At 41.3% G+C, this 26,585-nt stretch overlaps 1 protein-coding gene across 12 annotated transcripts in view; it reads right to left on the bottom strand.

Moving 5' to 3' along the window:
• Positions 1-9,734, bottom strand: part of fgfr2 (fibroblast growth factor receptor 2) — a 28,779-nt gene extending 19,045 nt beyond the window's left edge. For 3 of the 12 annotated variants that reach the window (XM_077612614.1, XM_077612613.1, XM_077612619.1), the window contains exons 1-3: positions 8,717-9,248; positions 7,427-7,682; positions 1,804-1,878 (exon numbers count right to left, since the gene is read on the bottom strand). In XM_077612614.1, the coding sequence (XP_077468740.1) occupies positions 1,804-1,878; positions 7,427-7,607 (256 nt within the window). In that variant the 5' untranslated portion in view covers positions 7,608-7,682; positions 8,717-9,248. Of the gene's footprint in view, positions 1-1,803; positions 1,879-2,140; positions 2,399-7,426; positions 7,683-8,716; positions 9,250-9,635 lie in introns of those variants that run through there. The other 9 variants (XM_077612611.1, XM_077612612.1, XM_077612608.1 and 6 more) reach the window with 5 other exon arrangements.
• Between the last annotated feature and the right edge of the window lie 16,851 nt (positions 9,735-26,585).

Here is a 26,585-nt window from a genome sequence, read left to right as displayed (position 1 = left end):
ACTGTCTTCAAATGTGTATAGTAATGACAATATTCTGGCTTTATTGCTCAATACCACAAGGCATACTTTCATTTCGGAAGAATTCGTACACTGAGTGCTCAAACTATAATTAGTCCTTTCAGCTATAGACATTCTCCCTCGCTATCTATGTCCCTTTTCCTTGGTATCTTTATCCCTCACTCTCCTTCAATTCCACTCTCCTTGCCCGCATTCACACGGACAGATTAGACGAAGACTGTCCACTTACAAGCTCATCTCACCAAGTCAACCTCTGACCTCAAAGTGGCAGTCAGGATGGAGGATGAGCCTTTGTCATGAAAGGTGAGCATTGCTGTTCCCATGCCCTTCATCTGGAGGTGCAAGCTTTCAAGCGAGTTGACCCTCCAACCTCTCTCCGGATGAAGTGACCAACTGCTGTGGTCCCCATGAAGCCCTTCACTTCTGAAGCACAACACATCTGGATTGACAGTCACGGCATCTTATCTGAGGATGGCCTGCAGTGACCAGAGGTTATCTAACTCCTAAACTATATATTTTTTTCTCATGCATAGTCACCCTGAAAGATAAATCACTTGGTCCAAGCTAGCAATCCAGTGGTGTTACATCCTATATCTATTAAGATGTCAAAAGTGTTGTCCAAGTCACTGCTGCAGTGTACATTTTTTCACTTTTTTTCAATGAACATTATGTGCTATATCTTTGAACGTGTGAAAACGTAGGTCAGATTAAATTGAAATTATGAATACAAGTTTTCCATTTTACTCTTCTGCAGTGTTGACTTTTGTTTCATCTTGGATAGATTTCTCTTATAATCTTACGCTGCGAGGTTTCTATGAAATGGAGCTCTGTCAACCGTGACTGGTGATCTAAACCATACTGGGAAAAGCTGTCAACCAGAACAACTGTGACAAAAATTTGGCTCTTTGCCTTCATCATGACATCAGCGTTACCCACCCTTCACTTGAAGAAAGCTTCCCGCACAAGGACAGACTTCTGTGTCACTTTTAGGCTACCGCTGCCAACCAGACAGACTGTCCGTTCCTTCTAACAACCAGAGGCATTCAATCTTCTTAACACTGTAAGTAAATCACTCCTGATGCCCAATATTTTCTGTGTTTATTCAAAGCAACGAATATGAAAAGGCTGGCTATTTCCCACCCTCGCCTATATACAACCTCCTCCTCCCTTGCTCCAGGCATGGGCTGGGGGCCAGTGCTCCACCAAATGCTCAAATAAGTAGCTGGTTTCATGCAGCAATCCTCCTCTCTGTTATGTTTTCCTTAATTCATTGTAGTTATGTAGAAAATTTAACTCTGCGTAACTTGAAAGACTGTCCTTGGGTTTTCAACAGTTTTATTTATCGGTTTTCAAGCAAGGATTGGTGTTTGAGTTGTGTACTACTGTGAATATACGATTCGCAAACACATGACTCTCTTGGAATCAGTTGGGTAAAACCACCTCTTGCACACACAGCTCAGACACACTCAAACACGTATGCCTGTCAGGTAGGTAACTGAGTCCAGATGCTTGTCTTTTGTAATAGATGAGCCCAGCTGACTAACTGGCTAGCAGGATGGCTCCATGAGGCTTGGCTACCTGGAAGACACGAGCTGAAGGAATTTTAGGAATCTGCGTATTCTCCGGAGCCATGAAAATTCGCGCACACACTCCCAAGCACGGGTCTAGACCGGAATGCGAGTGGACGAATCTGTGTTTTGGTGGTATGAACATTGTTGTACCCTAAAGAATTTAGTGGTTCTATTGGTTTCAGGTGTTTTAGTCGGTAATTCCTCCCATACTCACTTAGTTGTTCTCCGTCCGCCCCCGCATCTTCTGTTCGCTCTGTATCGTCTTCATCATCCCCCGACGAGATGGCATCTGCACACATCAACTAGGGTTACTGACCCCCTACTTTCTAAGGCCAGGCGCATCTGCACATAGGTGCTAAGTATTAAGACATGACTTGGGGGGAAATGACTTTTGATAGCTGATTACTAATTTCATCTTCAGAACACAAAATGTTTCTCTATGCTCATTGTCAGCTCCACTCAAACTTCCAGAGGACCCCACTAGTTGGATTCACATCCAAAAGCCAAAACTCATCCTGCCCTGTCCTGTTCCTGACTTGTCCCTGACTCACCTGTTACATTGACTATGAAGCAGACCGTGTCTTTGCCCACACTGGTGCAGGCATAAAGCCCCGAATCCTTGGGTGTGGCATCACGGATCTGCAGCACCTCCTGCTCTATCAGAGTGCGGTTGTTGATGCCCAGAGAACTGCCATCTTTGGTCCAGGTGATGGTCCCCTTTGCCGGCAGCGGGCAGCTCAGCTTCAACACCTCCCCCGGGTGCACAGAGCACACCGTGGGTTTAGAAATTTGGTATTTACTCGATGCGTCTGCAGAGCAAATGGTGAAGGAGGAGGCAGAGGAAGAAGGGGGAGACGAAGTGGATAAAAGGGGTGCACAGGAAGTTGGAAAAGAAAAAGAAACAAGCCATAGTGTAAGAAACAAAAACACCAAAACACCACCAACTGGATGCAATTGAATCAAATTATGCAGGCAGAGTAAAATTCCAACAAAATCCCAGTGAGTCATTTGAAACAGAGCCCTTGGAAAATAGTCACAAAGACAAGTGTGCAGTGTGACTTATGTTTATTGGTTGGAGAGCATGCATTTAAAGCCACGGCAGGTAGAGTAATTCAAAATCAATGAATGTGGCACGGCCATGTGGGATTTTTTTTTTAACAACAACTAACCCAAAATCTCAATTTTCTGTACCGTCTGGAAGTTGACGGGCAGAAGGGAACTTTTTCTGTCTTTTTTGTTTGTTTCTTTCTCTAGCTTGCAGTGGTCTGACACTCCCGTTTTCCACTTCCATCATTTTTATTCTAGTCCATAAATTGTCCATTGAAGATCTACAACTTCTACATAATATCAGCTGGCAAGGGAGGAGGATCGAGACCCTGCTCTGCTCCAAATAGAAGGGAAAATCAAAAACCTGCCAATGAATGCCTGTGTGTGCACCGTGACCTTATTATACTAAGATAGCTGCCCTGGGAGTAGGTGAACTTTCAATAACTCTAAGGTTGAAACTACTTCTACAGAATAGTGAACATTCAAGACTCTCAAATATAGCCAGCTGCATTGTTATAAAGTCTTTACAGCTACACACAGGGAGGGGGAAAATGGAAAATGGCAGTAATGGTGTGGCATGATGATGAATGGATATTTTGAGCATTGGTTACAGGTTGATTGGTATAATTACCGAGTCTGTGGCACTCCTGAGCTTTCCTGTGCCTCAACAAACAGATCTTTTCAAACACGTTGCACCCACATGATGTCCTGCCGTGTGTGTGTGTTAAATGTGGAGTATACACTGTAGCCTGAACAGGAAAGGAAATTCTGCAGCGAGCCAGCAGCCACGGCATGCGTGCATGCCTCTAAACGTTCCCACTGGGCGTATAAACACACAGGTACAGTTCCTGCATTGTCTTTTTTTTTCTTTCCTGCTTGCCTACGAATCGGAAATAAGCAATGCTTACTTCATCAATCTACGTTTTGTGTGTGGTCTGATAAGCAAGGGGTCTAGGCTGAATAATGGGATCTTTTATGATGTGACGCTTCCAGCCTGTTGGCTCTGGGGGAGATATTGAGACTGCCAAGGCACTCCTCCTTGGCATGGTAACACAACACCTGGATGTTAACATGTGGTACAATGATCATAACAAGCACAAAAGTGAGCTGATGCTTCTACACAATCTGAATGATTTGCTATCAATATTAGCTTTCTTAACAAAGTACAACCGAAATATTGCCTGCCAGTATTAATATGTGACTTTGATACAAGTTGGATGACAGTTATCTTGTGAATGGATGCATTGATTTTACTTCTCTGATTTCGCATGGGATTTTTTTGACCCCAAATCCAAACAAATCTGAGATAAAGGACTGCCCAGGCCCAGATTGTGTTACATAAATACAAACAACAGGGAGAAGTGGGCTTCCAAATGGCGAGCTTAATTAAAGAAAGCATAGATGTGTTAGTTCTGCCCTGATCACTTGTTTTATCTCTGCTGTGTCCATCTGGCCCTCTCCATCAACTCCACCTCCCGCTGCCTCTCTATTTCTCTCTTTCACCTCATTTTCCATTTTGCCCTCTTCTTCCCCCGTCCCCAACACCCTCCTCCGCACTGTCACCCCTGACCCGGCTGACCTGACCCCGTTGACACCTCCAGCACGCCCGACTGTTCATGGGAACCTTCGTCATATGTCAATACACCGGAAACATACGGAGATGACATCAGCAACTACAATAAACTATAAACTATATTTCAATTTCGGGTTGTTAATAATGACGCCTCCTATTACACATGAATACTCACGAAAACACAAACACTACAAGGATGCGTGCCAAACTAAAGATTCATTTAAAAGAATGTTCCTATCTTGCTTTTATTTCTGCGGAAAAGCTTATTCAGCTAAAAGTCTTCCTTTCTATCTCTACTCTCATTGACTAAATGTAATGACTGCCATTTCATCTCAGCACCCACAGCAACACACATTAGCAAATCAAATTATCTCTGCAACTCCTCTTATCCCTTCTTTTTCCTCTCTTCATCCTTTTGCATCCTGCTCACGAGGGTAAATCCCCGGACCTTTTTCTCCTCTCGTTGTTTTTTTCTCTTTTTTCTCTTTTGACATTCAAATCTCTCCTTTGCTTTCTTCGCTATGACAAAGGAACGGCTCCGTGAACTGGCCCCCAGCTAACATCCATGGCAACAGCCCCCTTCATTTTGCCTCACCCCCCACTCCTCTTTTCCCAATCAAGGTTTTTCCTGAACCTTTCCCGACCCTTTTAACTCTCTCTCTTATCTCTTTTTAGGTTAATGTGCCCGGCCTAAAAATGTTTTTCATTTTATCTTACATTGCTGCTCAGAGATAATTGGTCAGGATGATATTCTGTTCTCTGAATAGTTGTAACATTAGATCTACCTATCCATTCATTCTTAATGCACCATATCTTAATTAGGATTATGTTTTCGATAACATCAAGCAAAAAAACAGATAGATCCTGGAGTGGTCACCAGTTTATCGAATGGCTCGTGCAGATAAACACTCCTATTCAAACCTTAGCAAAAGTCAAAACCTTTAACTCATTGACTTCCATTGATATATATATACACAATTCATTTTGACTTCCAGTCCGATTGGAAAGGACAACTAGTTTGAGTTTTGAATGACATCCTAATTTATCTGCAGAAAATGTCCACCTTTAAAAGATGACTTCTCAAAGTTTAAGTGGTGAATGACTATACGTACATTTTTATTGTAAGTATTCAGAAAGCTAAGCACGCTGATCATCACACATCCTAATTTAGGGTACGAATCACATGGAAATTGTTAAGTATGTGTTAAAAGCAAACTCTATTAGATAGTAATTTACACAGCTGTAATGTAGTGATTTCTTATTGTTTTCCTCTATCATCATCTCTCCCTCCTGCTGTGGACCAATGACACATTAGGTGTTAGTTTGGAGTTCAGGTCTATTGTCAACATCACGACCCTCCCCCTCTCAAACACACACATTCTCTATGTCATTAGCTAGCCATCTGACACTTTTATACTTCTACAGCTGCCCTCCTACTATTGAGATTGCACAGAGTAACAAAATGGTAATAAACACCCAACAAGCAACATATCTTCTCACAGACTGAACAGCCATGACCATGACTGCTTATGGAATCAGGCATGTTCCTTTTTGAAAATGAGTGTAAAGTAAAATGATCCCAAGTCTTTGCCAAGAACGCAACTTCAGCATTCAACACAAAAGAGACAAAGACGCTCTCGTGAAAAACGTCCCGATGTTACTGGTGGCGGTTTCCACATTAGAGACTCAACTTTGCTGTCTCTAATTACCTAACCACTCAACTATTTGGAGTTGGTCTACACGCAGTGCAAAATGTTTTTTTAAAGAACAAAGTTTGGCAGGGAGAGCATAGGACAAGGGCCAAGTCATGAACTGACTTTTGTCAGCTGCACTCGCTTATGGGCTGCCTTCCAGTGTGCCACTTTTATTCTATATCTGCAAAGGCGAAGGCCAGTGAACTAGAGTCAACCAATGTAATGGATTGTGTTTGCCGCCATTGTCAGAGTGCAAACGGAGTGCGCCTGGACAAGGTAAACACGCTCCCACAGATACCACAGCGGCTTCGGTGACAACAAAGGCTCTGTTGTGTCGAGCCTTAACTAGCACGCCGGCTCGGCTATAACTGTTACAGGTAGACAAACTCGCAGGGCCACACGAGCTCTAGTGAGACTACACTGATATGCAATCTCAAGCATCTAAAGTTATTTTACTCCCACGCGCACTCACAGCGTTGCTGCAGGGCAGAGCGGGCTGGAGGGAATCCCAAACATCTCCATAAGGGGGTGTTATTAGGACAGAGAGGGTGGGACCACCAGCCACTGTGTCTCCCTAACATTAACGCCTTTCTGGAGACGCCAGTGGCTGTAATATGGTAGTATAAATTTTGCATGACTAAAAGCCTCTAAAACTATATTCACATGATTTCTGTGCTGTGCAGCTCTATATTATGTTATTCACAGAACGAGTCAAATATACTCAAGTCTTAGATAACACCTGAACTGTAGAAATTGTGTCCCGGAAGCTAGAGAAAAGCAAGGCATCCTCTTGTCAACAGTAAAGGGCAAGAGAAGGTGTAGGATGAATACTGTATAAGTGTTGATTTAAGAGTGATTTGTTTGCTAAACAAACAAGTTGCATGATAATTATTCAGTACAATAAAGCGCTTTGGAATGTTATAGGGCAGATTTAACGTCAACACTTTCTTTACAAACAACATGAATGGTCACGAAAACCCTTCAAAGTAACAATGGAACAATAAGACAAGCATCAAAGTCATATAATTGAAGCAAGGCTATACTGTATGACTATCAATTGCTGGATTGCATGCTTTCCATCTGTAACTTCAAGGAATTAGATACAAATCATCAGGATAATAATTTTGTTCTGCCAAACTCACGACTGATTGCTACACTTATTCAAGCACAGACATACACATACAGTTGATGAAAAAAACCTGTAGTTGACATTATAGTTAAAAAGGTCACCAGTATCATTTAAACAGTTCGACCAAATGCGATCATCCACCATATCGCACAATACAATACTTTTTTTTTCTACTCCAACGAAAGCATACGGTACCATTCCTACCCTCAACCCCCCTTTTCCATCTCACTTAATTCCAGGCAAGCAAGCAGGACACAAAAGTACTGCCAGCCTGCCAGTAGAAACAGTGTCCCACCCTCCCTGGGACCACCAACCAGCCTGAGATATACACCTGCTCTCTAAAAACAAATCCATTTGGAAAGCGCAAGCACACTCTACCGTTACGACAACTCACCTTCGGGTTCCAAAGTGACCTCCTCTTCCTTGGTGGTGGTGATGGGGGGCCGAGCCACACTCACGGTCAACAGGGAAAGCAGGACGGCAGCAAGCAGCCAGACCCACGAGGCCATCCCGTTAGAGGGGGCCAACGCTCCCCATGCCCCCCTTCTCCGCCGCCCCCTGGACACTGATCCCATCTGCGGGGGTCTGCCCAACCATCAACTGCTGCCAGGTCGGGCTGTCACGCACTGGAATTCACCCGATCACCTGGGCTGAAAGTGGAATAGCAAATTGGTTACTTGGAGAATTGGCACTTTTTATATATTACACTTTTTTTTATAATACGCAACTAACGCTAAATTTTTACCGTGCAACATCCAGTTTGTATCACACGTTTTAGGCCGTGTACTAATAATTGCCGTGCACACAAAGAATGCGCTCAACCTGTTGCTTGCACCAGAACACTTGGGTGTATTTCCGTCACTCCATTTTGCATAATTAACTATAATACTTATATGAATTTAAAACCTATCACGCCTTTATCGCTCCATTAAGCCAAAGTTTGTTTTATTGTTGTTTATTGTAGTTGTATTTTTCTTCCGTACCAAGATTTTTCGACTTGATGAGAATTGCAGTCACAGTCACATTGGCATAAAAATGTATCATAAAATGAAAGAGACGGGAAATGGACATACCATAATTCCCATTATCAATACGCAAATATACACATTATTTTTTCCATTACATTTGACATTTTAAAACCATGTCAAACGTAGTTGCTTGTGCTCCAAAATGAGTGCTGCCTTCATTTAAAGCAGACTTTGAATGAAATTGCTAGGCGCGAGTTGAATTCCCATTGAAATTCAAATCAGTTGGCTTTTCCTCAATGGGGGGCCATTTGGAGCTTCTCAGTGATTTAGGGGCCCCGGGACCGGAGCTCTAAAACAACAACTGCGGTCACGGGATAATTGCCACAGTAAAGACCGTGCAGAAAATTAAGCATAGTGATAAATAACCAGGCCAAACATTAATGGGATCTAAAGTGATGATGCAATGTGTTGTATGGCCGGCCATTTGTCCACTAAAAACAAACAAGGGTCTTTTTCTTTGGAGAAATCATTATTATCATTATTCAAATTGAGATCAACACGAATCTTTGTAAGAAATGCACATCTCTGTATAGTGTATACTATATCAGTGTCAAAAGTCAAAAACAGAAAATGACACACGCAACACGACCGATGCACGTCATACGAGTTTATCCTGCCGGTTTGGATCACAAACAAACACAAAAAAAGAGGCTTACCAGAGTGGAGTAAAATCGTGTAGTCGTGTTTTGGCATGCAGGAATAAAGGAGGACAGAACATGGGCTCGATCCAAACGGAGGAATGTCTCCCAAACTCCTCAACGCTCCGAAAAGAAAATCTTTTTTTGGAGTTAACTCATCCACACTCCGATTAAATCACACCATATATTCCAAGCCGGACTCGTGGATCAATCCCTTTGCCATGCAAAGAAATCCCCCTTTTTTACGCGTTTTATCCTTGAACGTTGAGTTTAAAAAAAAAGCACAGCGAAGTAAAACCCCGAAAGTTTAGTCCTCGCCAGCAAGTTTCTTCTTCCAGGGGGCAAGAAAAATCCAGCTGTGCACTTGACAAGTCAAAAGAAAGTCTTGTGGATTTGAGATTAAGAGGAACGATCACACAGATGTCCGATGCAAAATGTGTGAAAATCCATCAGCGTGTGCGCTCTTCTCTTGTCTTTGCTGACGCTCCTCGCAGTGTTTTACGCAGACGCTTTGTCAGGTTTACTCGCTTTTTCTCCTCCTTACGTCTCCACACATTGGCCTCCTCCTCCTCCCTCCCTCCCTCCCTCGCTCGCTCCCCCCTTTCGTTGTAATTTGAGCTTCTTCCTGGCCGCAGTGCTTTTGGGCCTCGCCTCCCTCCTCCACCCATGCAAGCAAGCGCGCACCCAAGCGTGTGTGACCGTGTTCAACTCGCTCCAAAGCGAGAGACCCAACCACTGCTTTTAAACGCGAGCCGCAGTTAGAGAGCCCTCTAGCGTGTAAAGTGTGCAATGCCACGGTCCCCATCTGACTAGACCAGGGTTGGCGAACGAGTTAGAAACCGGTCTTTGAGGGCCGCTGTGGGTGCAGGTTTTTTTCCCCAACCGATCCAGCACAGACACTTTGACCAATGAGATTTCTGTAGAAAACAAGAAGCACCTGATTGCAATCCACTGATTGCACTTGTAGACACCAGCTTGATGAAAAGGTGTCCTCTTTATGAGTTGGAATGAAAACCTGCATCCACTGTGGCCCTTTTGGAATAGTTTGCCCACCCTTCAGTTAACTGTAAGACACAAAGGGTACAAATGTTAAACTGTGAGACAGACACATAATTCAAACCATATGATTTACTATAACGCTCAAATTATCAAAAAAAACCTTTATTATTTGCTCTGTGGGTCCTGTGTTCAAATCCACGTTGGTCCACCTGTGTGGAGTTTGCATGTTCTCCCCGGGCCTGCGTGGGTTTTCTCCGGGTACTCCGGTTTCCTCCCACATTCCAAAAACATGCATGGTAGGCTGATTGGACACTCTAAATTGCCCCGAGGTATGAGTGTGAGAGTGAATGGTTGTCCGTCTCCTCGTGCCCTGCGATTGGCTGGTCACCGATTCAGGGTGTCCCTTGCCTCTGGCCTGAAGTCAGCTGGGATAGGCTCCAGCACCCCCCACGACCCTAGTCAGGATAAAGCGGTTCATGAAATGAATTAATAATTTATTATTTGTTTTTAATGGCTCCTGATGAATTTGAGTGTGTTTAAAGAGAGAATAAAAATAAGAGAAACATTAAACGAGGCAAAGAACCACAGTATATGCAAAATATTTTGCAAATATTTTGGCCAGGGTTTTTTTTAAAACTAAAAAACAAAAGGAAAAAATATATATAAAATGTTTTTGATTAAAATGTGTATTTTTTAATTATTTTTAAATGAAGAGTAAATGGTCTGTACATTTATAACCCTCATAAAATATGAAGTGGACACACATCATTTAAGTGATGTGGCAGGCCAGATCTGGCCCCCAGGCCACCACTTTGACAGCCGTGCTCAATAGTAATTGAGGTAGATATAATTTTGAGGGCTTCCATTTCTGCTAGTAATGTGCATGAGTGATCATTAAATTATTTACCAACACAAATTCAGACTAACTTTTGGGCCTAAACGAAATCCCTGCACAGCCATCATTTGAAATAAAAGTTGCTTTTATGGCCTCACAAACAAAGGGAGACGCATTAAAATGTAATCATGCGATAATGCATACAAGATTATAACCGTACCATAACAAAAAGCATAATCGTCTTAGATAATAAAACACTAAAAGATTGGCAACCGGCCAATTCAGAGCAAAGTTATGTCAATAACTAATTGGCTGCCATTAACAGCAGTAGTTGTCCAATCTATTTGAAGTGGGGGAGCGAACAGCGAAAGGATCAATGTTTGCATTCTCAGCTAGTCCTCTTAGTTGAAATGAATTTGACGTCTATCGCCGTCAAAGAAATGCAATGATTAAATTCTTTGCAACTACTAACGTTGATGACTTAGATGACATAAACGAAGCCGAACAAAACTAATTGTATATGTTTGCATGTGGCAATTTGTCCCAACGCTACGTAGTAACTTTGGGGCTCAGTTAAAGTCGTTAGCTGCTCTCAAGTGAAGTGTATTGCAAAGAGTTCATGCAGCCAATGCGGTTTTGCACCAGTAGTTGCCCGGAAAGTGTCAGCCTGACTTGCTTTCGACTTCAAGGGCAGTGACGCTTGGCTGTTGAACCTAACATGGCCTTTGGGGCTATTTCATTTCCAATCACCGTTCTCAACAAAGCTATTGTCTTCAATAGATGAGTTGGAATCCCATTTGGATGCAATGTCTTCATATTATGAAAAACAAATAGTACATTACCCTTAAGAATATTAGTCCAGTTCTAAAAGCTTTGGTCATTTTCTTGAACCTAAAACTTGGGTTTCTCTTCTGATATGCTTTGTGAGTTGTGAAGCTTGAATATTTTTTACAAAAGGTTGTAAAATCCGTTTTTGCTTTGGCATCAATGGGCCAAAGTGGGTGGACACTTCCTGAAAGAAAAAAACTGAGAGAATGCACCAAGTAAGTTATTATCACTGGCTCAACAACAACAGAAAGTTAATGGGGAGAAATTAGCTACACCAAAAAAAAAAGAGACTAGTTGTTGATTAGCTTTAATGTGTGGAGCTGCAGGAGGGATGATTCAATAGCATATAAAGGCCTTACCAGTAATGACTATTGCAGCGATGAATTTTTTTAATTGAAGCAATTTTCAATATGCTTACAGTGAAGTTTTCCATTAATCACTCACAAGAGCAATAATAGGGAATCAATGTGTTGCTCTCAGACGCTGCTCAGATTGCACCGCCACGTTCTTTCCCTTTCATGGCCTTTCATTGTTTCAAACAGAGGACCAGCAGGACTGAGGAAGCAAGAGAACCAAATAAAACATTATACAAGAACATCAGTGACATGTTGATGGATACCACAGTGCCGGGCATTGACTCCATGTAGTGTGCAGTGAAAAGTCCTTGAGACTCTGCTTGATGTCTTTCTCCCACCCGAAAATGAGATGCTGTAGCAATGGAGATGCAGGGGGGTATAATAGTACATTATGTAACACAACATTCAGTGCCACTCCCACTTCCATAATTCCTAATTCTTTATTCCAAATTACATCTACAGTTGTGTTTTTTTCTGGTAGAGACAGAAGCCTTTAGAAAAAAAAGTAGGGAAGCATCAACAATTTCAAAAAATCTCTATGGATTTGAGTTTTCCAGGCCACTCATGATGCTTTTTCCAAAATATTTTAAGCAGTAAATCTGCTCAAAAGACAGCTTGAACTAACATGGGTGAACCATGGGAGACCGGTCATCAGGCACTTACTAGATTATGCTTACCTACCCCATGTGGACTGCATAGAAAATTGATAGATGAGTCCACCCAGTCACATCTTTTCTTGTCAAGGGATGTTGTTCTTTCACTGCCATTGTTGCGGATAGACGTCTAGTCACGTGGCCCTTGCTGTAAATTTAAATGAGTTATTCACCAGTAGACGTCTAATCCATTTTAACTGGGAGGACTGGCTGTGAATGCTCATGTATGTTTCAGTGACAACATTCCGTTCAACATGGTTAACAGTTAATTGAATGAGGGTCCTGTATGGATTAAAAAAAATAATAATAATTGTACCGCTCTTACAATAAAAACCACAAGTGGTGACTGTGGAGGTGGTCCAATTTAAACCAATCAACCACTGTTAGCTCCTTTGCCGCAGTGGTGCATTCCACTCCATTTCAATCTAGTGAACCAGAAAAGCAAAACATGTCTTCCTATATGGAGGCCTTACAGAAATATTCACAGAATACAACACACACTTGTCCTTTTCAGGCTTGTCCACCTCGAGGTTCTGCTCTTAAATCATGAATGGCAGCAATATGTTATTGTAAGTGTACTACACCCATTCTTAGTGGACCCCCTTCCTACTCTGCTAAGATATCACTGACTGTATAATTAAAACATCAAACACAAGTGAGTCACATCCTGTGCAATATAGTATGAAACAAATGTACAGCGCTATGTGTGGCTGGGGATATGGGCCAAATGCAACTAGAAGGTAAATAGACGCATGCCTCGGATTTAATTTGAACCATATAGCTTCTCTGCAGGGGGAATGTTTAGGTGAGAATGGGTTTTTTTTACGAGAAAAAAATGGTACTACAAAACACAGTCTATGCTGAAATAGTGTGTAATGGGCAACCTGTGACTTATTCAAATTTTGACAAAATGTGTCATGGAAATGGCAACCTATTATAATTGTTGAAAAGTACAATTTAAACACTGTCATACAAATGGGAATTAAAAATTATCCTATTAATTCTTACATTGACAAATTAAGGCTACACTCAAATTGGATTTTGGTCACCTGTGTGCCACATTTGTCAATGCATATTATTGTAATAACATCTTCCATGTAGCAAATGACGGTCACTTTTTTTTAAACCAGCAGGCAAAAGAATGTATGGATAGCAAGAATGGATTGAGGAGAAAAGGAGGGTCAAGTCTCAAGATTCCTCAAATGTTTCCACCTCAGTACCGGCTCAGATTGTTTGAAATAGTTGGGATGCCTGCTGCAACTCCATTAAATGTTTGAACACAACACAAAGGGGGAAAGTTAAAAGTTTCCAGTAAACCAGTGAATATTTGTATGGTTTAAAGTTGGAGTAAAAGAAAAGTGTGTTGGGGAAACAGTGAGAACTGCTGCAGTATGTCTTGTGTCCTTAAAAAGTAATGCAGGATTTTTCCCAGGAGAAACTAAAAAAAGCAGAACTGACAACATTCTATGTTTCATATCATGAAATATGAACATGACTTTTCGATCCTTCCCATGTTTTTTTATTGTCTACATATTATCCTCGTGTGTTTTTATGGTTCGTAAACATGGGGTATTAAACAAACCCACATAAGCGCATTACACAGCTCATTTAGGGTTAAAAACATGTCACTCATTCTGGTTATGATTCATAGTTTGTGGTGATGTCAGCCTGGGCTGACACCGTCGAATTAGTTCATATTCATAAACTAGCGCAGTAAGGGTTCAGAAAAGCATAAATAAAGCAACTGGAAACATCAGGCAGGTTTGCAATAATCTTACCTTCACTGTAAAAATAATGGCTGACTTAAAAATTAAACAGTGAAGTCTCATTAGTTTATCATGTAATAAAAAAAGTGGCAAGATGAAATTACTGTGAGAAACTGGTGTGATTTGCCAAATGGTCCATTTTGGAGGGACCGGGGTCTTCGGTTAAACATTTGTGCTGACTCCAATGGTCCCGGGAGGTTCTTTCCTGGGAGCAACAGGATGCCAGGTTAAACATTAAATGGAGCACAAAACCAGCTCGTCCTCCTCATGCAGAAGACGGATGTGATAACTCACAAGACAAATCATTATTGCTAATAAAAGTGCTACTATTTGGTTTTTGCGATTGGTTTTCACTCGGGCGTCAAAGCATCTGTTTGCAATTGTGAGTCTTTTCACCTTCAGCAAATGAGCTCAGTTTGTCCATCTTTCACTCGATTTGCGACAAAATGAGCGCTAAATAGGCTTGTGGAAGCAAGCTTTGTGTACTTAGGTTCATTTTGACGTGGCCACCTTAGAGAGACGGACATTCTCAGCATACACATTGCGCTCATTGTGTTTATAGATCGAGGGGGCCTAGGGAATAAATCACAAGGTCAGCCAAAGGGCTGTCTGACCTTCGACCTCTCCGCCAGGAAAAGACTCTGCTCTATGTTCTGATGTCATCAGCGAGTCATTACCACCAACGCTCTCAACACCTCCTGCGTAAGACCCTAACTCACTGGGCTCGGGCTCGATTGGACGAGCCCCCCTGGTCACAGCATCTAAATTACCGTGCAGGGTGGCACTTATAGACTTGACCTTGGCAATGTGCTGTTTTCAGATCTCCACTCACACATTTAATTCCGCCTGTTATTGCCGTGTACCTTTATATACACTTATATCCATTAACAGGAAAAGAAGAAACAGTCATTTATATAGACATCAAAAAACAAGTTCATACACTGACTGGCAACCAATTCAGGGCGTCCCCGACTACTCACAGTGGCTGGTAGGCTCCAGCACCCCCCAATGTTTCCTACATCGATTGCAATTACTAATGAAAAGGCACTGTTTAAGTGACTACTTCCATCTAGTGTTAAAGCGGAGAAATGCGACAGAACGTAGGCTGTTTCGAAGATTCTTTTGTGGGCCATATTCAATGCTATTTTTATAATTTGCATATAAACTGAAGGTCACAGTTTATCTTTCAAGAATTTTAAAGCCCAAATGTCTTCTAACTGTAGACTGATGGGGATGTGCAGACTTTTGTCCTGGCTAAAAATGAAAGTGTGGTATTGAGGCAAAGCATATGTTTTCTTAAGGGATAGCAAGGTGAGCTAAGGTTAACTATTTTGACCGTGAACGCCAATCCACAGCCTAATTTGAGCTGAGCGGTCTCCTGAGGTGCGACCCCCTCGCCAGGGCCCTGCCCTTTAACCCCTTTGACACATGTTACCTCTGCACTACATCCAAAAATTGAGACCGAAGAACACAAACAATAAATACAAATATTAATTGAAACATAAAAGAGCTATTTTCTAAAATCAATGATTTGATTTTTTTTCTTTTTACAGGTTCTACGGAAGTTTTAGCTCTCTGAAGAGCTCCTTATATATGCCTTGACAATCTCTGTTTCTACATGACAGTTCCTTAGCCCAAACAATCCACTATAAGTTTATACTTAATGTTTACACGGCTTCCTGTACTTCCTGACAAGTCTCAACTGTAAGTGAGTTGACGTGATGTAGTGCGTCAGGTTCCAGCACGCCCGCTATAGCGTCTCCGACTGACAGATTTACATTGTTCTGTCCCACATCTTGCAAGTCCCAATCATGCTCTGGATTTCTGCAGTCTCCTTAAAAAGGCATCTCTCAGCATTCGCTAGCTTCTATTTCCACCACCCCTTGCCCTGAGCAATGTCTGAAGCTGTAAGTCGTGCAAAGCAGGATGCCTTTTTAAAATATCCTACAGGCATGAAAACTAGGTAGCATCAGTGGATACACCTGGACAGACTGTTGTGAAAAGCTGAATACATCCACCTCAAGACAAAAGCGCTTTTGTCCAAGTCATTTATATAAAAGATTAAGGTTAAACAAGCCTCTTAAACATGCCAAGGAAAATCTATGGAATCCCTCTTGTGTAAACAGGCATTTATGTCGGAACATGTGGTGACTAATGGATGTCTTCGTTGGAAGAAAAAAAAAGCACTGGGCAAATAAATTAATCAAGTTCAATGCTCCACTTGGTTTCAAAGCACTTTAAACAGTTTGGATACCCTGTTAGTGCAGATTCCATCAATCATCGTCATGTCAAGATGGAAAAATGGGACGAGGCCAACATGCACAAATGTTCCAAGAGAGCACATCTCAGCAAAGTGAGTAAGATTAACTGTGAATTGTGTCACAAAGTAGTGTAAACTGTGGAGATGTGTGTGTATGTGTGTGTGTGACTGGCTCTTAGTCATTATTTTTTATATTTTCCACCAGTTATAGACAAACAAATCCACACACACACAATTGTGAGAAATTTGGAGTCTTCAAATTGCCTAACATAATTTTTTTTAATGGTTGAGACCACAATATCTGCAGAAAACCAAAGACGTAGATCATTCAAATGCCACTGCATATTTGGATGCAGAGGCTAGTAGCTTTGTAGTAAAAAGTGACACTCATCCCGGACTTCAGTTTCTTGAAAAGTGCAAAACTTCCAAAGAAAAAATATTCATAGCAATAGTAACAGGCCCCTAGCATGGCATATTGGCTTTTCGGGATGACTTGGGTACAGCTGCGTGGATGCATTATATAATCCTGCAGTATACAGTCCCAATAAATCCCACATAAAATCTAAATTTGCCAAAACTGTCATTGCTTGCCATAATTTCAATGTATTAGCAGTGTAGGAAAAAATGTGTTTGCTGGAAAGAAAGTCAGCTTTTAAATTACTGTAACAGTGAAAGTCGCAGTGTGAGACACACCTTGTAAGTCGATCCCTGAGAATCCCAATGTTCACACTGAGCACTCCTCCCCTGTTGCCACTGCCCAGATAAACTCTGGCGGCAGAAGACAATCCCCCCAAACAATCCCCTCATCCCCTTTACAGAAACTTCCGCTGCACTTGTCTGGTGGCTTTCCTGCTTGTGCAAACCCAGATTTAGTCGCTGTTGCCACTATACATAAGCATAGGACTATTTGCGCCACCTACAACCCCCCCAGTCCAAATAAATGCATGCACATGTTGTATAGAGTTTGGATTTAAAATAAAATGGTTGCTCCTATACAAATAATTTGATAGGTCAGCTTTTCAAACAAGCTGCAATTTGCCATTGTGAGGACTGAAAGACAGCAACAAAAATGAGCCTGACAATTCATACGGTCCTGTCATCGGAGAAGATAGTTTGAGAAATAGTAGGGTTGGTGACCTCTGACACCTTGGCACAGACAAAAGACAGCATAAGGGTGAGAAGGGGTTGTTTAAGTTTCACGCCCCTTCTCAAATGCTGAGTTAGGATGGAGGGTTTGTGCAATTCCTTATTCCATGAGAGGCTGCTTGTAGCGCAGACAATAAAATGTGAGGGGGGAGTAGCAAAAGGGAGACTACCCAATAGGCAAAGAAATAGGAACGATGCCTGGAAAGGGGAGGAGGGAGGAATGGTGCAAAAGAGGGTGAGCAAAAGAATGAGAAACATGAACCAAGGCTCTGCTGGTCTATGAGGCATAAATCACAGGTGACTGAGAACATGACGCCTCTGGGCTCACTACATTGCTTTCTAGGCAATAATCAAAATAGTCAGCTTCTGCTTGGTGAGCAGATAATCTGATTCCAAGATTTCTGGTGATCACTTGTTGTTTAGCTACGGTGAGGATCTGTGTAAACATTAACTAGGGTAGCGAGAGATAGTGGCGGGGTGTTATGCGTTTTCAGAGAAAGCGAAGGTGGTGGGTCAACTTCCATACTCCGTCCTCTTGCTTTCCCATTTTCCCATCATCGCTCCCTGTATATGCTTGTTGTTACTGTTCTCTTGCTTATAAATGAGCATGGAAGATATTTTTTAATGATGTTATATCAATGCATACGCTATCGTCACAAACACAGTAACACTCCTTCATAGTAGAATTATAAAAGCAGTCTTTGTCGAGCAATGCTGAGATTACAACCTGTTTTTAAACTGCATTTAACTGCCTGCCGTCATTTGGGGAAGGAATGTGGAATGTGATATAGCAGCACAAAACCACGCGTACAATGGCTTGTTACTTTATACCATGGTAAAGATAAGCTTGGCTTTCTGCACAGTAAAGGTAAAGCGAGTGAAGGTTGAATACAATCCATGGAATGATCTCAACATCAACAGAAAAGTAGAGAAAAAAACATTATCAGAAGTACTTTTTAGTAAGAGGGTGGATTGTCAGAAACTATGTGAAGGTGGAAGATGAGCACAATTGCACTATATAATGTAAGATTTAAATTCAACTGATACACGGAGAATGTCTAAATATACACATTTTAGCTGCAACAATACAGTAAAGCAGTAAATAAAATAACTTTGTTTTCAGCTATAGTCGGTGACACTTTAAAAAAATCAATTTTTAGAAAAGAAAAACAGCCTTAACTTTTTATAAAACTAAACTTTTGTATTTTATGAGGGCTAAGATTATTTTTTTAATGAAGTGTTAACCAAAGTGGAACTAAAAGAAGGGAATGTGGCTCATGGGTGGTGAATGAAACAAACATGTTTTTAAGCTACTAGCACATGAATGAATACACACTCACACACAAAGGTGGAATTGGGTTTGGAGTATAGGAGTGGGTGTGGGCCCATCTGCCCTTGGTATCCGGGCTCAGTATTTGGGGGGCCACGGCTAGCCTTGCCATAGCGTTTGAATAGGCTGACGGTTGAGCCGGGAAAACCGTGTGCACATGGCCTCCATGGATAATCTGCTAATGTATTCCAGAGGTCAGGAGGGTTTCGCACCAAATCAATGGAGGGATTTACACAGCTTTCCCCTGGAATGTGCTCCATCCGCACTCTGCTTTGGGGAAAACATCCACCTCTGCTTTGCCAGGACATCTAATTTTCCGCAGCATTTAACCACAAAAAGTAGGAGTGCATCTAAAAACGAGTGCGCGATGTGCAGTGAAACACTCATCCTTCTTTTCTCCTTTGCACGCCCAATATACACAATCAGCAAATGAAGGACATTTGCAGGAATAAAAATGCACAGGATGAATACGTTTTATGTTGCATAATAATAATAAAATTGTTTACTGTTAATGGTTTGTGGGGAATTTGCAGAATTCATGGACAGCGGGCCTTTAAAAAAAACTCTCTCTACATTCTCTCAAGGCCTCACCTGAATTTTTTTTCATGCATCAGGTAACTATTCATGTTTTGGAAGGGGAGAGGGGGGTGTTGCTTGTTCTGCACTCAATTACCAGGGGGGCTTAATGCCAAGTATATATTTTTTACTCAAGAAGAAAAACATGTCCACAGCAAAAACATTGATGACACAGCATCAGGAGTGTCTCCTGCCTAACTATCTCTGTCGGGTCCCAAGGGGTAACCAACAGTTGAATCAGCACTTTTCGTTAAATTAATCTTGAGGGTCGTCCAATAAAGTCAAGTTGTTTCGTCAGCCATGCGCAAAGGAATGTACTCGTCGCCGGTTATGTCGTCGCTTAGCCTCGTCTCTGACTAAGGCAGTTGGGCTCAGATCTAGTCGAGTCATAAATAAAAATAAGATGCTATTGAGAGCGCAGAACGAGCAATCCCAGACATGCAGACGCAGAGTACAAGGGCCATATAGAGGCCAGACAGCCATCTTGGAGCAGAACAACCTTGACAGACACACATGCAGACACGACCCAGTAGCTCACTTTCACTGCCCTCAACACCAGTTATAGAGGCTATAGGTCAACCCCATATACATGTGCGCAGCCTGTTTGGCCCCACAGGAACGTTTAATGCTATTGTCTTGGTTGTCTAACAAAGAGGGAGCAACGTGGACAGTTGCATTGCTGTTTGACAGGACAGTTACGAAAAGATTCATGGAGACGCTTGTGGTGACGAGCCACAAAGTCTGACTATGATTAGGAGGCTTTTTTCGTTGCGTGATAATGCTGACTGCAGTGTTAGGAATTGGACATGCACAGACCACACTCAGTTTAGTATGGAAGATCATTTGTCTGTCAGTGCAGGACATTCTTTCCTAAAACCTTTGACAACGGTTCAACTCAATATTATTGTCAAAATCTCCCCCTTCGGTTGTTAACCTTCAGCCTCACTTTTTTTTTTTCATCGGCCCATCTCATTTTACTGCCATTCTTTCAATGCCTCATACATGTTCTGTTTATATTGGTGCAAACAGTGCTTCACTTGCCAGACCGTGAAGTATGACATCCTATACAGGAAAAGGTGTAAAATATTTTTCATTTACGAGTCTTTGTAAATTACGTTTTTGCTGAAAATTGACTTTTTGGGGGAGAACCGTGACCCACTGCACCAAATTGTTTGTATTCAAGTTGTACAAAATGGAACTCGTGTTTTTGCTGTGTCAAATCTTGCACGATAAAATGTTAATTTAAAACACGGCAACTTGCGCACTTATCCTTGAAGTATTGGTAATGAGACAAAAAAGGAATACATTTGAATATTTAATTTGCAAGTCAAATTAGTGTGCTCCCCTACATTTTACGCGAGAAAGGGGAAAAAGGCTGATATGCTGACATCATCTAGGCTCGCTCTGGCCTTTCGAGGATGAATTTGAAATCTAAACAGTTTACTGATCAGTCCATAGCTAGAATGGTTGAAGTTACTCACACTTTGCTACTGATTCCAAACCAGAGGCCCCTCGGGCAGATTATATGTCATAAAGCTTTCATAAGTCCCCATCAAAAATCATGAAGTTCATCATTATGACCATCGAACCCCCACCGCTGTATAATTCTCATTGATGTGATCTCTCCATTCATCTGTCAGTGTGCTTCCTGAACATGGGGTGATGACAGGTCAGCAAGTTGATGAATCCATAAAAGACCCCCACGTTATGCCATGAAGGCCCCGGATGGCCCCTGCCTTCCCACAGTCTCTGTCTGTCAGACTCCTTTTTATTATTGACAAGTGCAGTCACCCTATAGACCTCTCCCTCATGCCCTCCCCTAAACACCCTTCCCTTTTCCCATCTGTATATACATTAAAAATGACATTGTCTGGTCTGCGAAATTTCACAAAGAAATGGTTATTAAAACGCCTCAAATATCGCGAATGTTTGCTGATTATAAAGAAATAAAAAAACTAACAGAAAACTGCTTAAATCGCAATGAGTTAAGTGCTCCTGTCATGGTACAAGCACATTTTAGATTTATCCTGACCTCATGATAGAGTAGTGTATTGCTTAATCTTGGAAATCTTAGTTTCATCAGTCTAATGTTATTCCATAAAGAAAAGGATATTTCTTACAGTAATTATACATCAACATGTCTTGGGAAAAGAGCTGTACTGCACTTACACACCACAAATTTGCCCTGAAAGGTTATCCGCTTTTAAAAACATTCCCAATTCATCCATCTACCCGACATTTTCCTTCTTTTTTTTGTTGCTCTTGCCAGGTAGCCGACCGCAGACCTGCATCTCAACCCGCTGTTCAGGGCTGAAGGCGGATGTCCAAGCCAGCAAAAGACCGGTCCTGCTTCCAATACACATTAGATTGATGGAAAGTTGTCTTTACGGTCCAAAAGCTCACTTCAGCAAGTCTATTACCAGCTTCATTTCCAAAGTGAATAAGAATTAAAGTGAAATTACCAGGAAGGGGGTAGGCTTTTAGATAGATAACGAGATAATCTAAAAGGACCTATACTTATTTAAAAAAAAAAAAGCTATCGGCAAGTCAGTGTTTTCTATTCCGTTTACATAGGTAATTTCAATTGTAACTCAATCCCTATGCATTTTAGTGCATGAAGCTAATAAATATGCAAACATACACAAGCAACATGCTGTAGCAGCCAACTGTAAAATCCTCGAATTTCCTCATCCCTTTCACATCCTTTGTGGTGATAGCTGGCACCAAACTTCGAGCCATTTCCTGAACAGACGTTTTATATTCTAATGCCGAGCCTTCTCCCCACGTGTGGTGGGGACCGTCGTCTTCCCTTTTCTGTTTACCGAGCAGCAAAAAGCAGAGACCGCAGGCCAATGTGGCTCCTCATTCTTACCACTGACGAGTGAATAATTCCACAAAGCCATCTAACACGAGGATATTTCAACTTTCCCACAGCAGGTTTTCCTGATGTTATTTTGTTGTGATGTCATTGTGGTTTATGAAAAAACAACCTGAGTGTATTGTTCAAAAACTACTGTCAACATCAATGGAATGCATTTTATTCTTCAGCCCAAACAGGCCAAAACTGCCTGCACTGCATCCGACTTTTACAAGCTACAAAGATGCCAAAAGATGACATTGTACATAAAGCTAAAGGGTCATATGGCAAATCTTGTAAATAGCTTAAATTATCTAAAGGGAAGCAGAAAGTACTGAGTACAGAAAGTAAGAGAGGAAGAGCTTGGTTTTATTTTCCCCAACTCCAGATTCCTGGATAATGACTGGGCTGTAATATAGCTGTGCGCCTCAATTGGCCAAATGAAACAGGAGGCTAGCCAGTCCAATGATGTTTATTTCTACCCATTTTTCATCTTTCCCCAGAATGAGCATTATATTTGTCAGAAAGCTCAATGTTTTCTTCTCTTATTAGCATTTGATACCCCTTGATTTGTGTGCATTCAAGTCAAGGCATCATTCCAAATTGTGGTTTCCAAGCCAGTAGAGGGGCAATTTTCCCCCCAAAATCCCCACAAACCACAATTGTATTTGCTATAGCCCTAAATGCTGACCAGAGTAACGGTCTGTTGGTTCTGCACAAACAGTTTTTTTTATCCATATTGTATTTTTTTTAGTTCATTCAATATGGACATAAACTTGTAAGAATTAAAAAAAAAAGTACAAATACTATTTTCTTTCCATTAACTTCCACATAGCCAAAGAAACAAACAAACTTTGGACAAAAAATGGATGTTAACACACAACAAAGTAGGAGTAATTCACGAGAGGATTTTTCTTCCTTAGCTCCAAATTTCAATGGCTTAATCCACCCTGACAAATAGTCTCTTTGCATGAGGTAACATGCAACGATGAGTTCCCAGTTCAACAGCCAAAGTGACTGAATGACAGGCAGGAGGCAGAATGCCATGGCACATTACTGGGGCCATCCATAATCTTATGTTTGTATAAAGCTAAAATTCATATTTGCCGTGAGCAGGGATTCTGGACTTTATTTGGTTTGATTTGCAGGCGCCACGAAGAAACCACAAAGGCAAAACCGAGACCTGAATGTGCTATTTGACACAAACACTTTCCAAGCACAGAGCAATCACAAGAATATTTCAAACAATTGTGGTTAACCATCAATTGTCTCGAGGCACTCTGAATTCATACCAAAGGAATTGTTTAGTTGAATATCGTTCCATTTGCCATACTCAACATATTAAGCATTGGTATAAGGATGAAATGTTATTATTCACATATGCAAGACTAACGCAACCTAATGGACAACAATGCTTGGCTTTGTGACTGAGTGATTAAATATCTACAGTACCTTTGCAAGTAGTAGCATACTATATATTCACATGACAGTTGTTTACGTTAATGTGTATTTATTTTAGCCTCTGTCTTTTCTAATTGAAATGCAACATTGCTATGATAATTCAGCATGATTCCCCATTACAAAGCACTTATGTGGCAACCCAATGGAAAAGAGGTTGTTGTGCGCCCCGATTTTTGGGCCACCTGTCTTAAAAACACTCCTTTAAATTAAAATTTTCAATGAACCTTTTGTTTTTGCCTGTGAACAATTGCTTGTCGGCCGTCTGAGTGTTTTTTTTCCTGCAATGACATCATTCCCTGCACACTGGTGAGGGTCCGTCGGTTTTATGAAGCTATAAATATCAAGCGTTTTACCATCTTAATTAGGCACCAATTTTTAGCCTTCTTCCACAAGCCAGCTCCCCATTAGATGCCAAGCACCCCCCTCGACAACAAGAGCAGCATTGAAGAGGCCAAGATTTAAAGCTCTGCAAATATTGACTGCTTCATGGCTTTCATGAGCCTGGCCAGGGAGTGAATAACTCCAACCTCCACCTGTTTTCTCAGCAGCTTTGCCACATCCAATAGAACACAGGAGGGCAGTTTCCTTGCTGGAGATAAATGAGATTTAGGTAGGAAAAACACCAGAGAGAGAAGGAGTGAAGGAAGATTTAGGTTCTCCGAAGGAGACAGCGCACGTATGAGAGGAGGCGAGTTGGTCAACTCCCACCACCGCCTTAAGATTTGACTCTATTCACATGGACCCATTAGTATTCTAATGCCAGTGGGAATATGTATGACTGCTTTCAAGAGAATTGAGATACACAGGCCTGAGCCAGAGAGGCAGAAGAAAGACAATGAAGACAGGGAGGACCATTTATGTGTTTGGAACAAGATTGAGCACAAAAACATGGAGGTGGTAAATGATGTCATTATATTTAAGGCGTCCCCGTCTCTATTATTCTTCCGATGCATTACAATATGTTATATATGTAGATCATATTAGGCTTTGACAAAGGGAAATTGTATTTTCGAACAATAAGGCATAATGGAATTTAACAAAGGAGTTTTATTTTCATAGATAAGGGACTCCGGATATTAAGACATATTAATCTATTCAATACACTGTCATAGTCATTTATTCTTTATCTTCTAACATTGCTACTATTGTTTTATTATGTAATGTTTTCTATTGGTTTTATTGTTTTATGTTCTACTTAGAGAAACAATTTAATATTTGCACTTCAATTATTCATTTAGTTCTAACACGGCTTTCAATGGTTAAGACGAGATTTTCCCATTTTAAAAGATGGTTTTCCAACCTGTAAAAATTGTTTTAATTCTGTGTTCACAATGAATGTCCCATCCTTCACTATGAGCCAATTACGCAATCAGTTATTTGTCTTTGTCCAGTTTGACACGGCTCAATAGGCAACATAAATTAAGGTTTAACTCTTTGTATTTGACGTTTACATTTTCCCACTTGTAACTTTTGGCTTACTCCTACCAACAATATCTTCTACCTCTCACATCTGGAGTTGATACTTGTAGAAACTTTCACCATATCCAAATTGGAATTATATTAGATATTCGTCTTACTGTTTCCAGGGACACAATGCTTCTCCTCCACTCAAGAGCGGTTTGGTGATAGTGTGTTGAATCTGGGTGACAGCCCTCTCCCCCCTGCCCGGACCTATTCAATAATCCTCAAGAGAAAGAAAGAGCATTTAGGATGAGATATGCTTAATCCAGGGTGGCCTTGCTCACAAAAGACTCTGGCACCTCCTCTGGTTTGCTAGCTTCCGCTGATTTGGGAGGCCTGCCGTGGGTCCAGTGCAAACATGTACCAATAATACGTGCCTGAATCACACTGGAGCTGAAAAGAGATGTACAGTTTAGACACACATGGGATAAAATATATTGAGTGGAATGAGACAGACTAAATAAGTAGACTACAAATCTGGGGGGAGATACGGATAAAAAGAAGTCTTTTAAATGTGAATGGATATACTTTCTGTCCTAGTGCTAAAATATTACTCAAATGACTTTCCTTAATTATTTAAAAAAATACACACTATTTCATGCTAAAATAAATCTCACCCACCTTAAATATCATTGCAGGGAGATACTTACATCTTTTTATTTTTCAGTGTAAAGACCACAGAATCAAGTCATTGGCAGTTAAAGGTCCAAACAGACCTCGTATGCAGTAAGGTACTTAGACCTGCACTAGGTCCGAGGCTCCAGGGCCTGCCATGCTGTGTCATCCAACATTATGAACGCACTAAAAACAGCTGAACCATCCAGATCACTTATTTTGACACGGAGTCTACCACAATACTAATGCTGCTCGTTCAATGTGGCCTCCACCAAGACTAACTTTTCATGACAGTGCCAGGTGTGTGTGTGTGTATGAAACTTGAAACAGTCTTGGTGAGACTCCAATCCTCTTTAGTAGGAAAAAGCCCCTGTGAGTCACAACATTAAATCATAAACGAACAACAATTTAGATTTTGGATAACGCTTGTGGATTTGTAATGAGTGAAAACCTATTTTGAGGAGCAGTCAACAGCATTTTGCAATGCTGTCCTAGAGTTCTAATTCTTAATGTTCGTTCATTTGATGTTAACACTCCCTGTTCAAATGGATGTGAAATCTATTACCGACAAAGTCATTCAAATTCTCAGGAGATTGACTTGAGCTATGATTGGACATTTATCATCGTCACTGGCACTGAAAGAGTTGAGGACACAGTCTTATTGTAAAAAAGGTTGCGCTTAAAGAACATGGAAAGGTTTTGAAGACTGATCGTTAACAGTGTTCTTGGTTTGGTTGAAGGCAG

The sequence above is a fragment of the Stigmatopora argus genome, chromosome 11, assembly GCF_051989625.1.
Source record: "Stigmatopora argus isolate UIUO_Sarg chromosome 11, RoL_Sarg_1.0, whole genome shotgun sequence".
Lineage (NCBI taxonomy): Eukaryota > Metazoa > Chordata > Actinopteri > Syngnathiformes > Syngnathidae > Stigmatopora > Stigmatopora argus.
The sequence above is the reverse complement of the archived record's forward strand: the minus strand, read 5'-3'. Positions and strand labels throughout refer to the sequence as shown.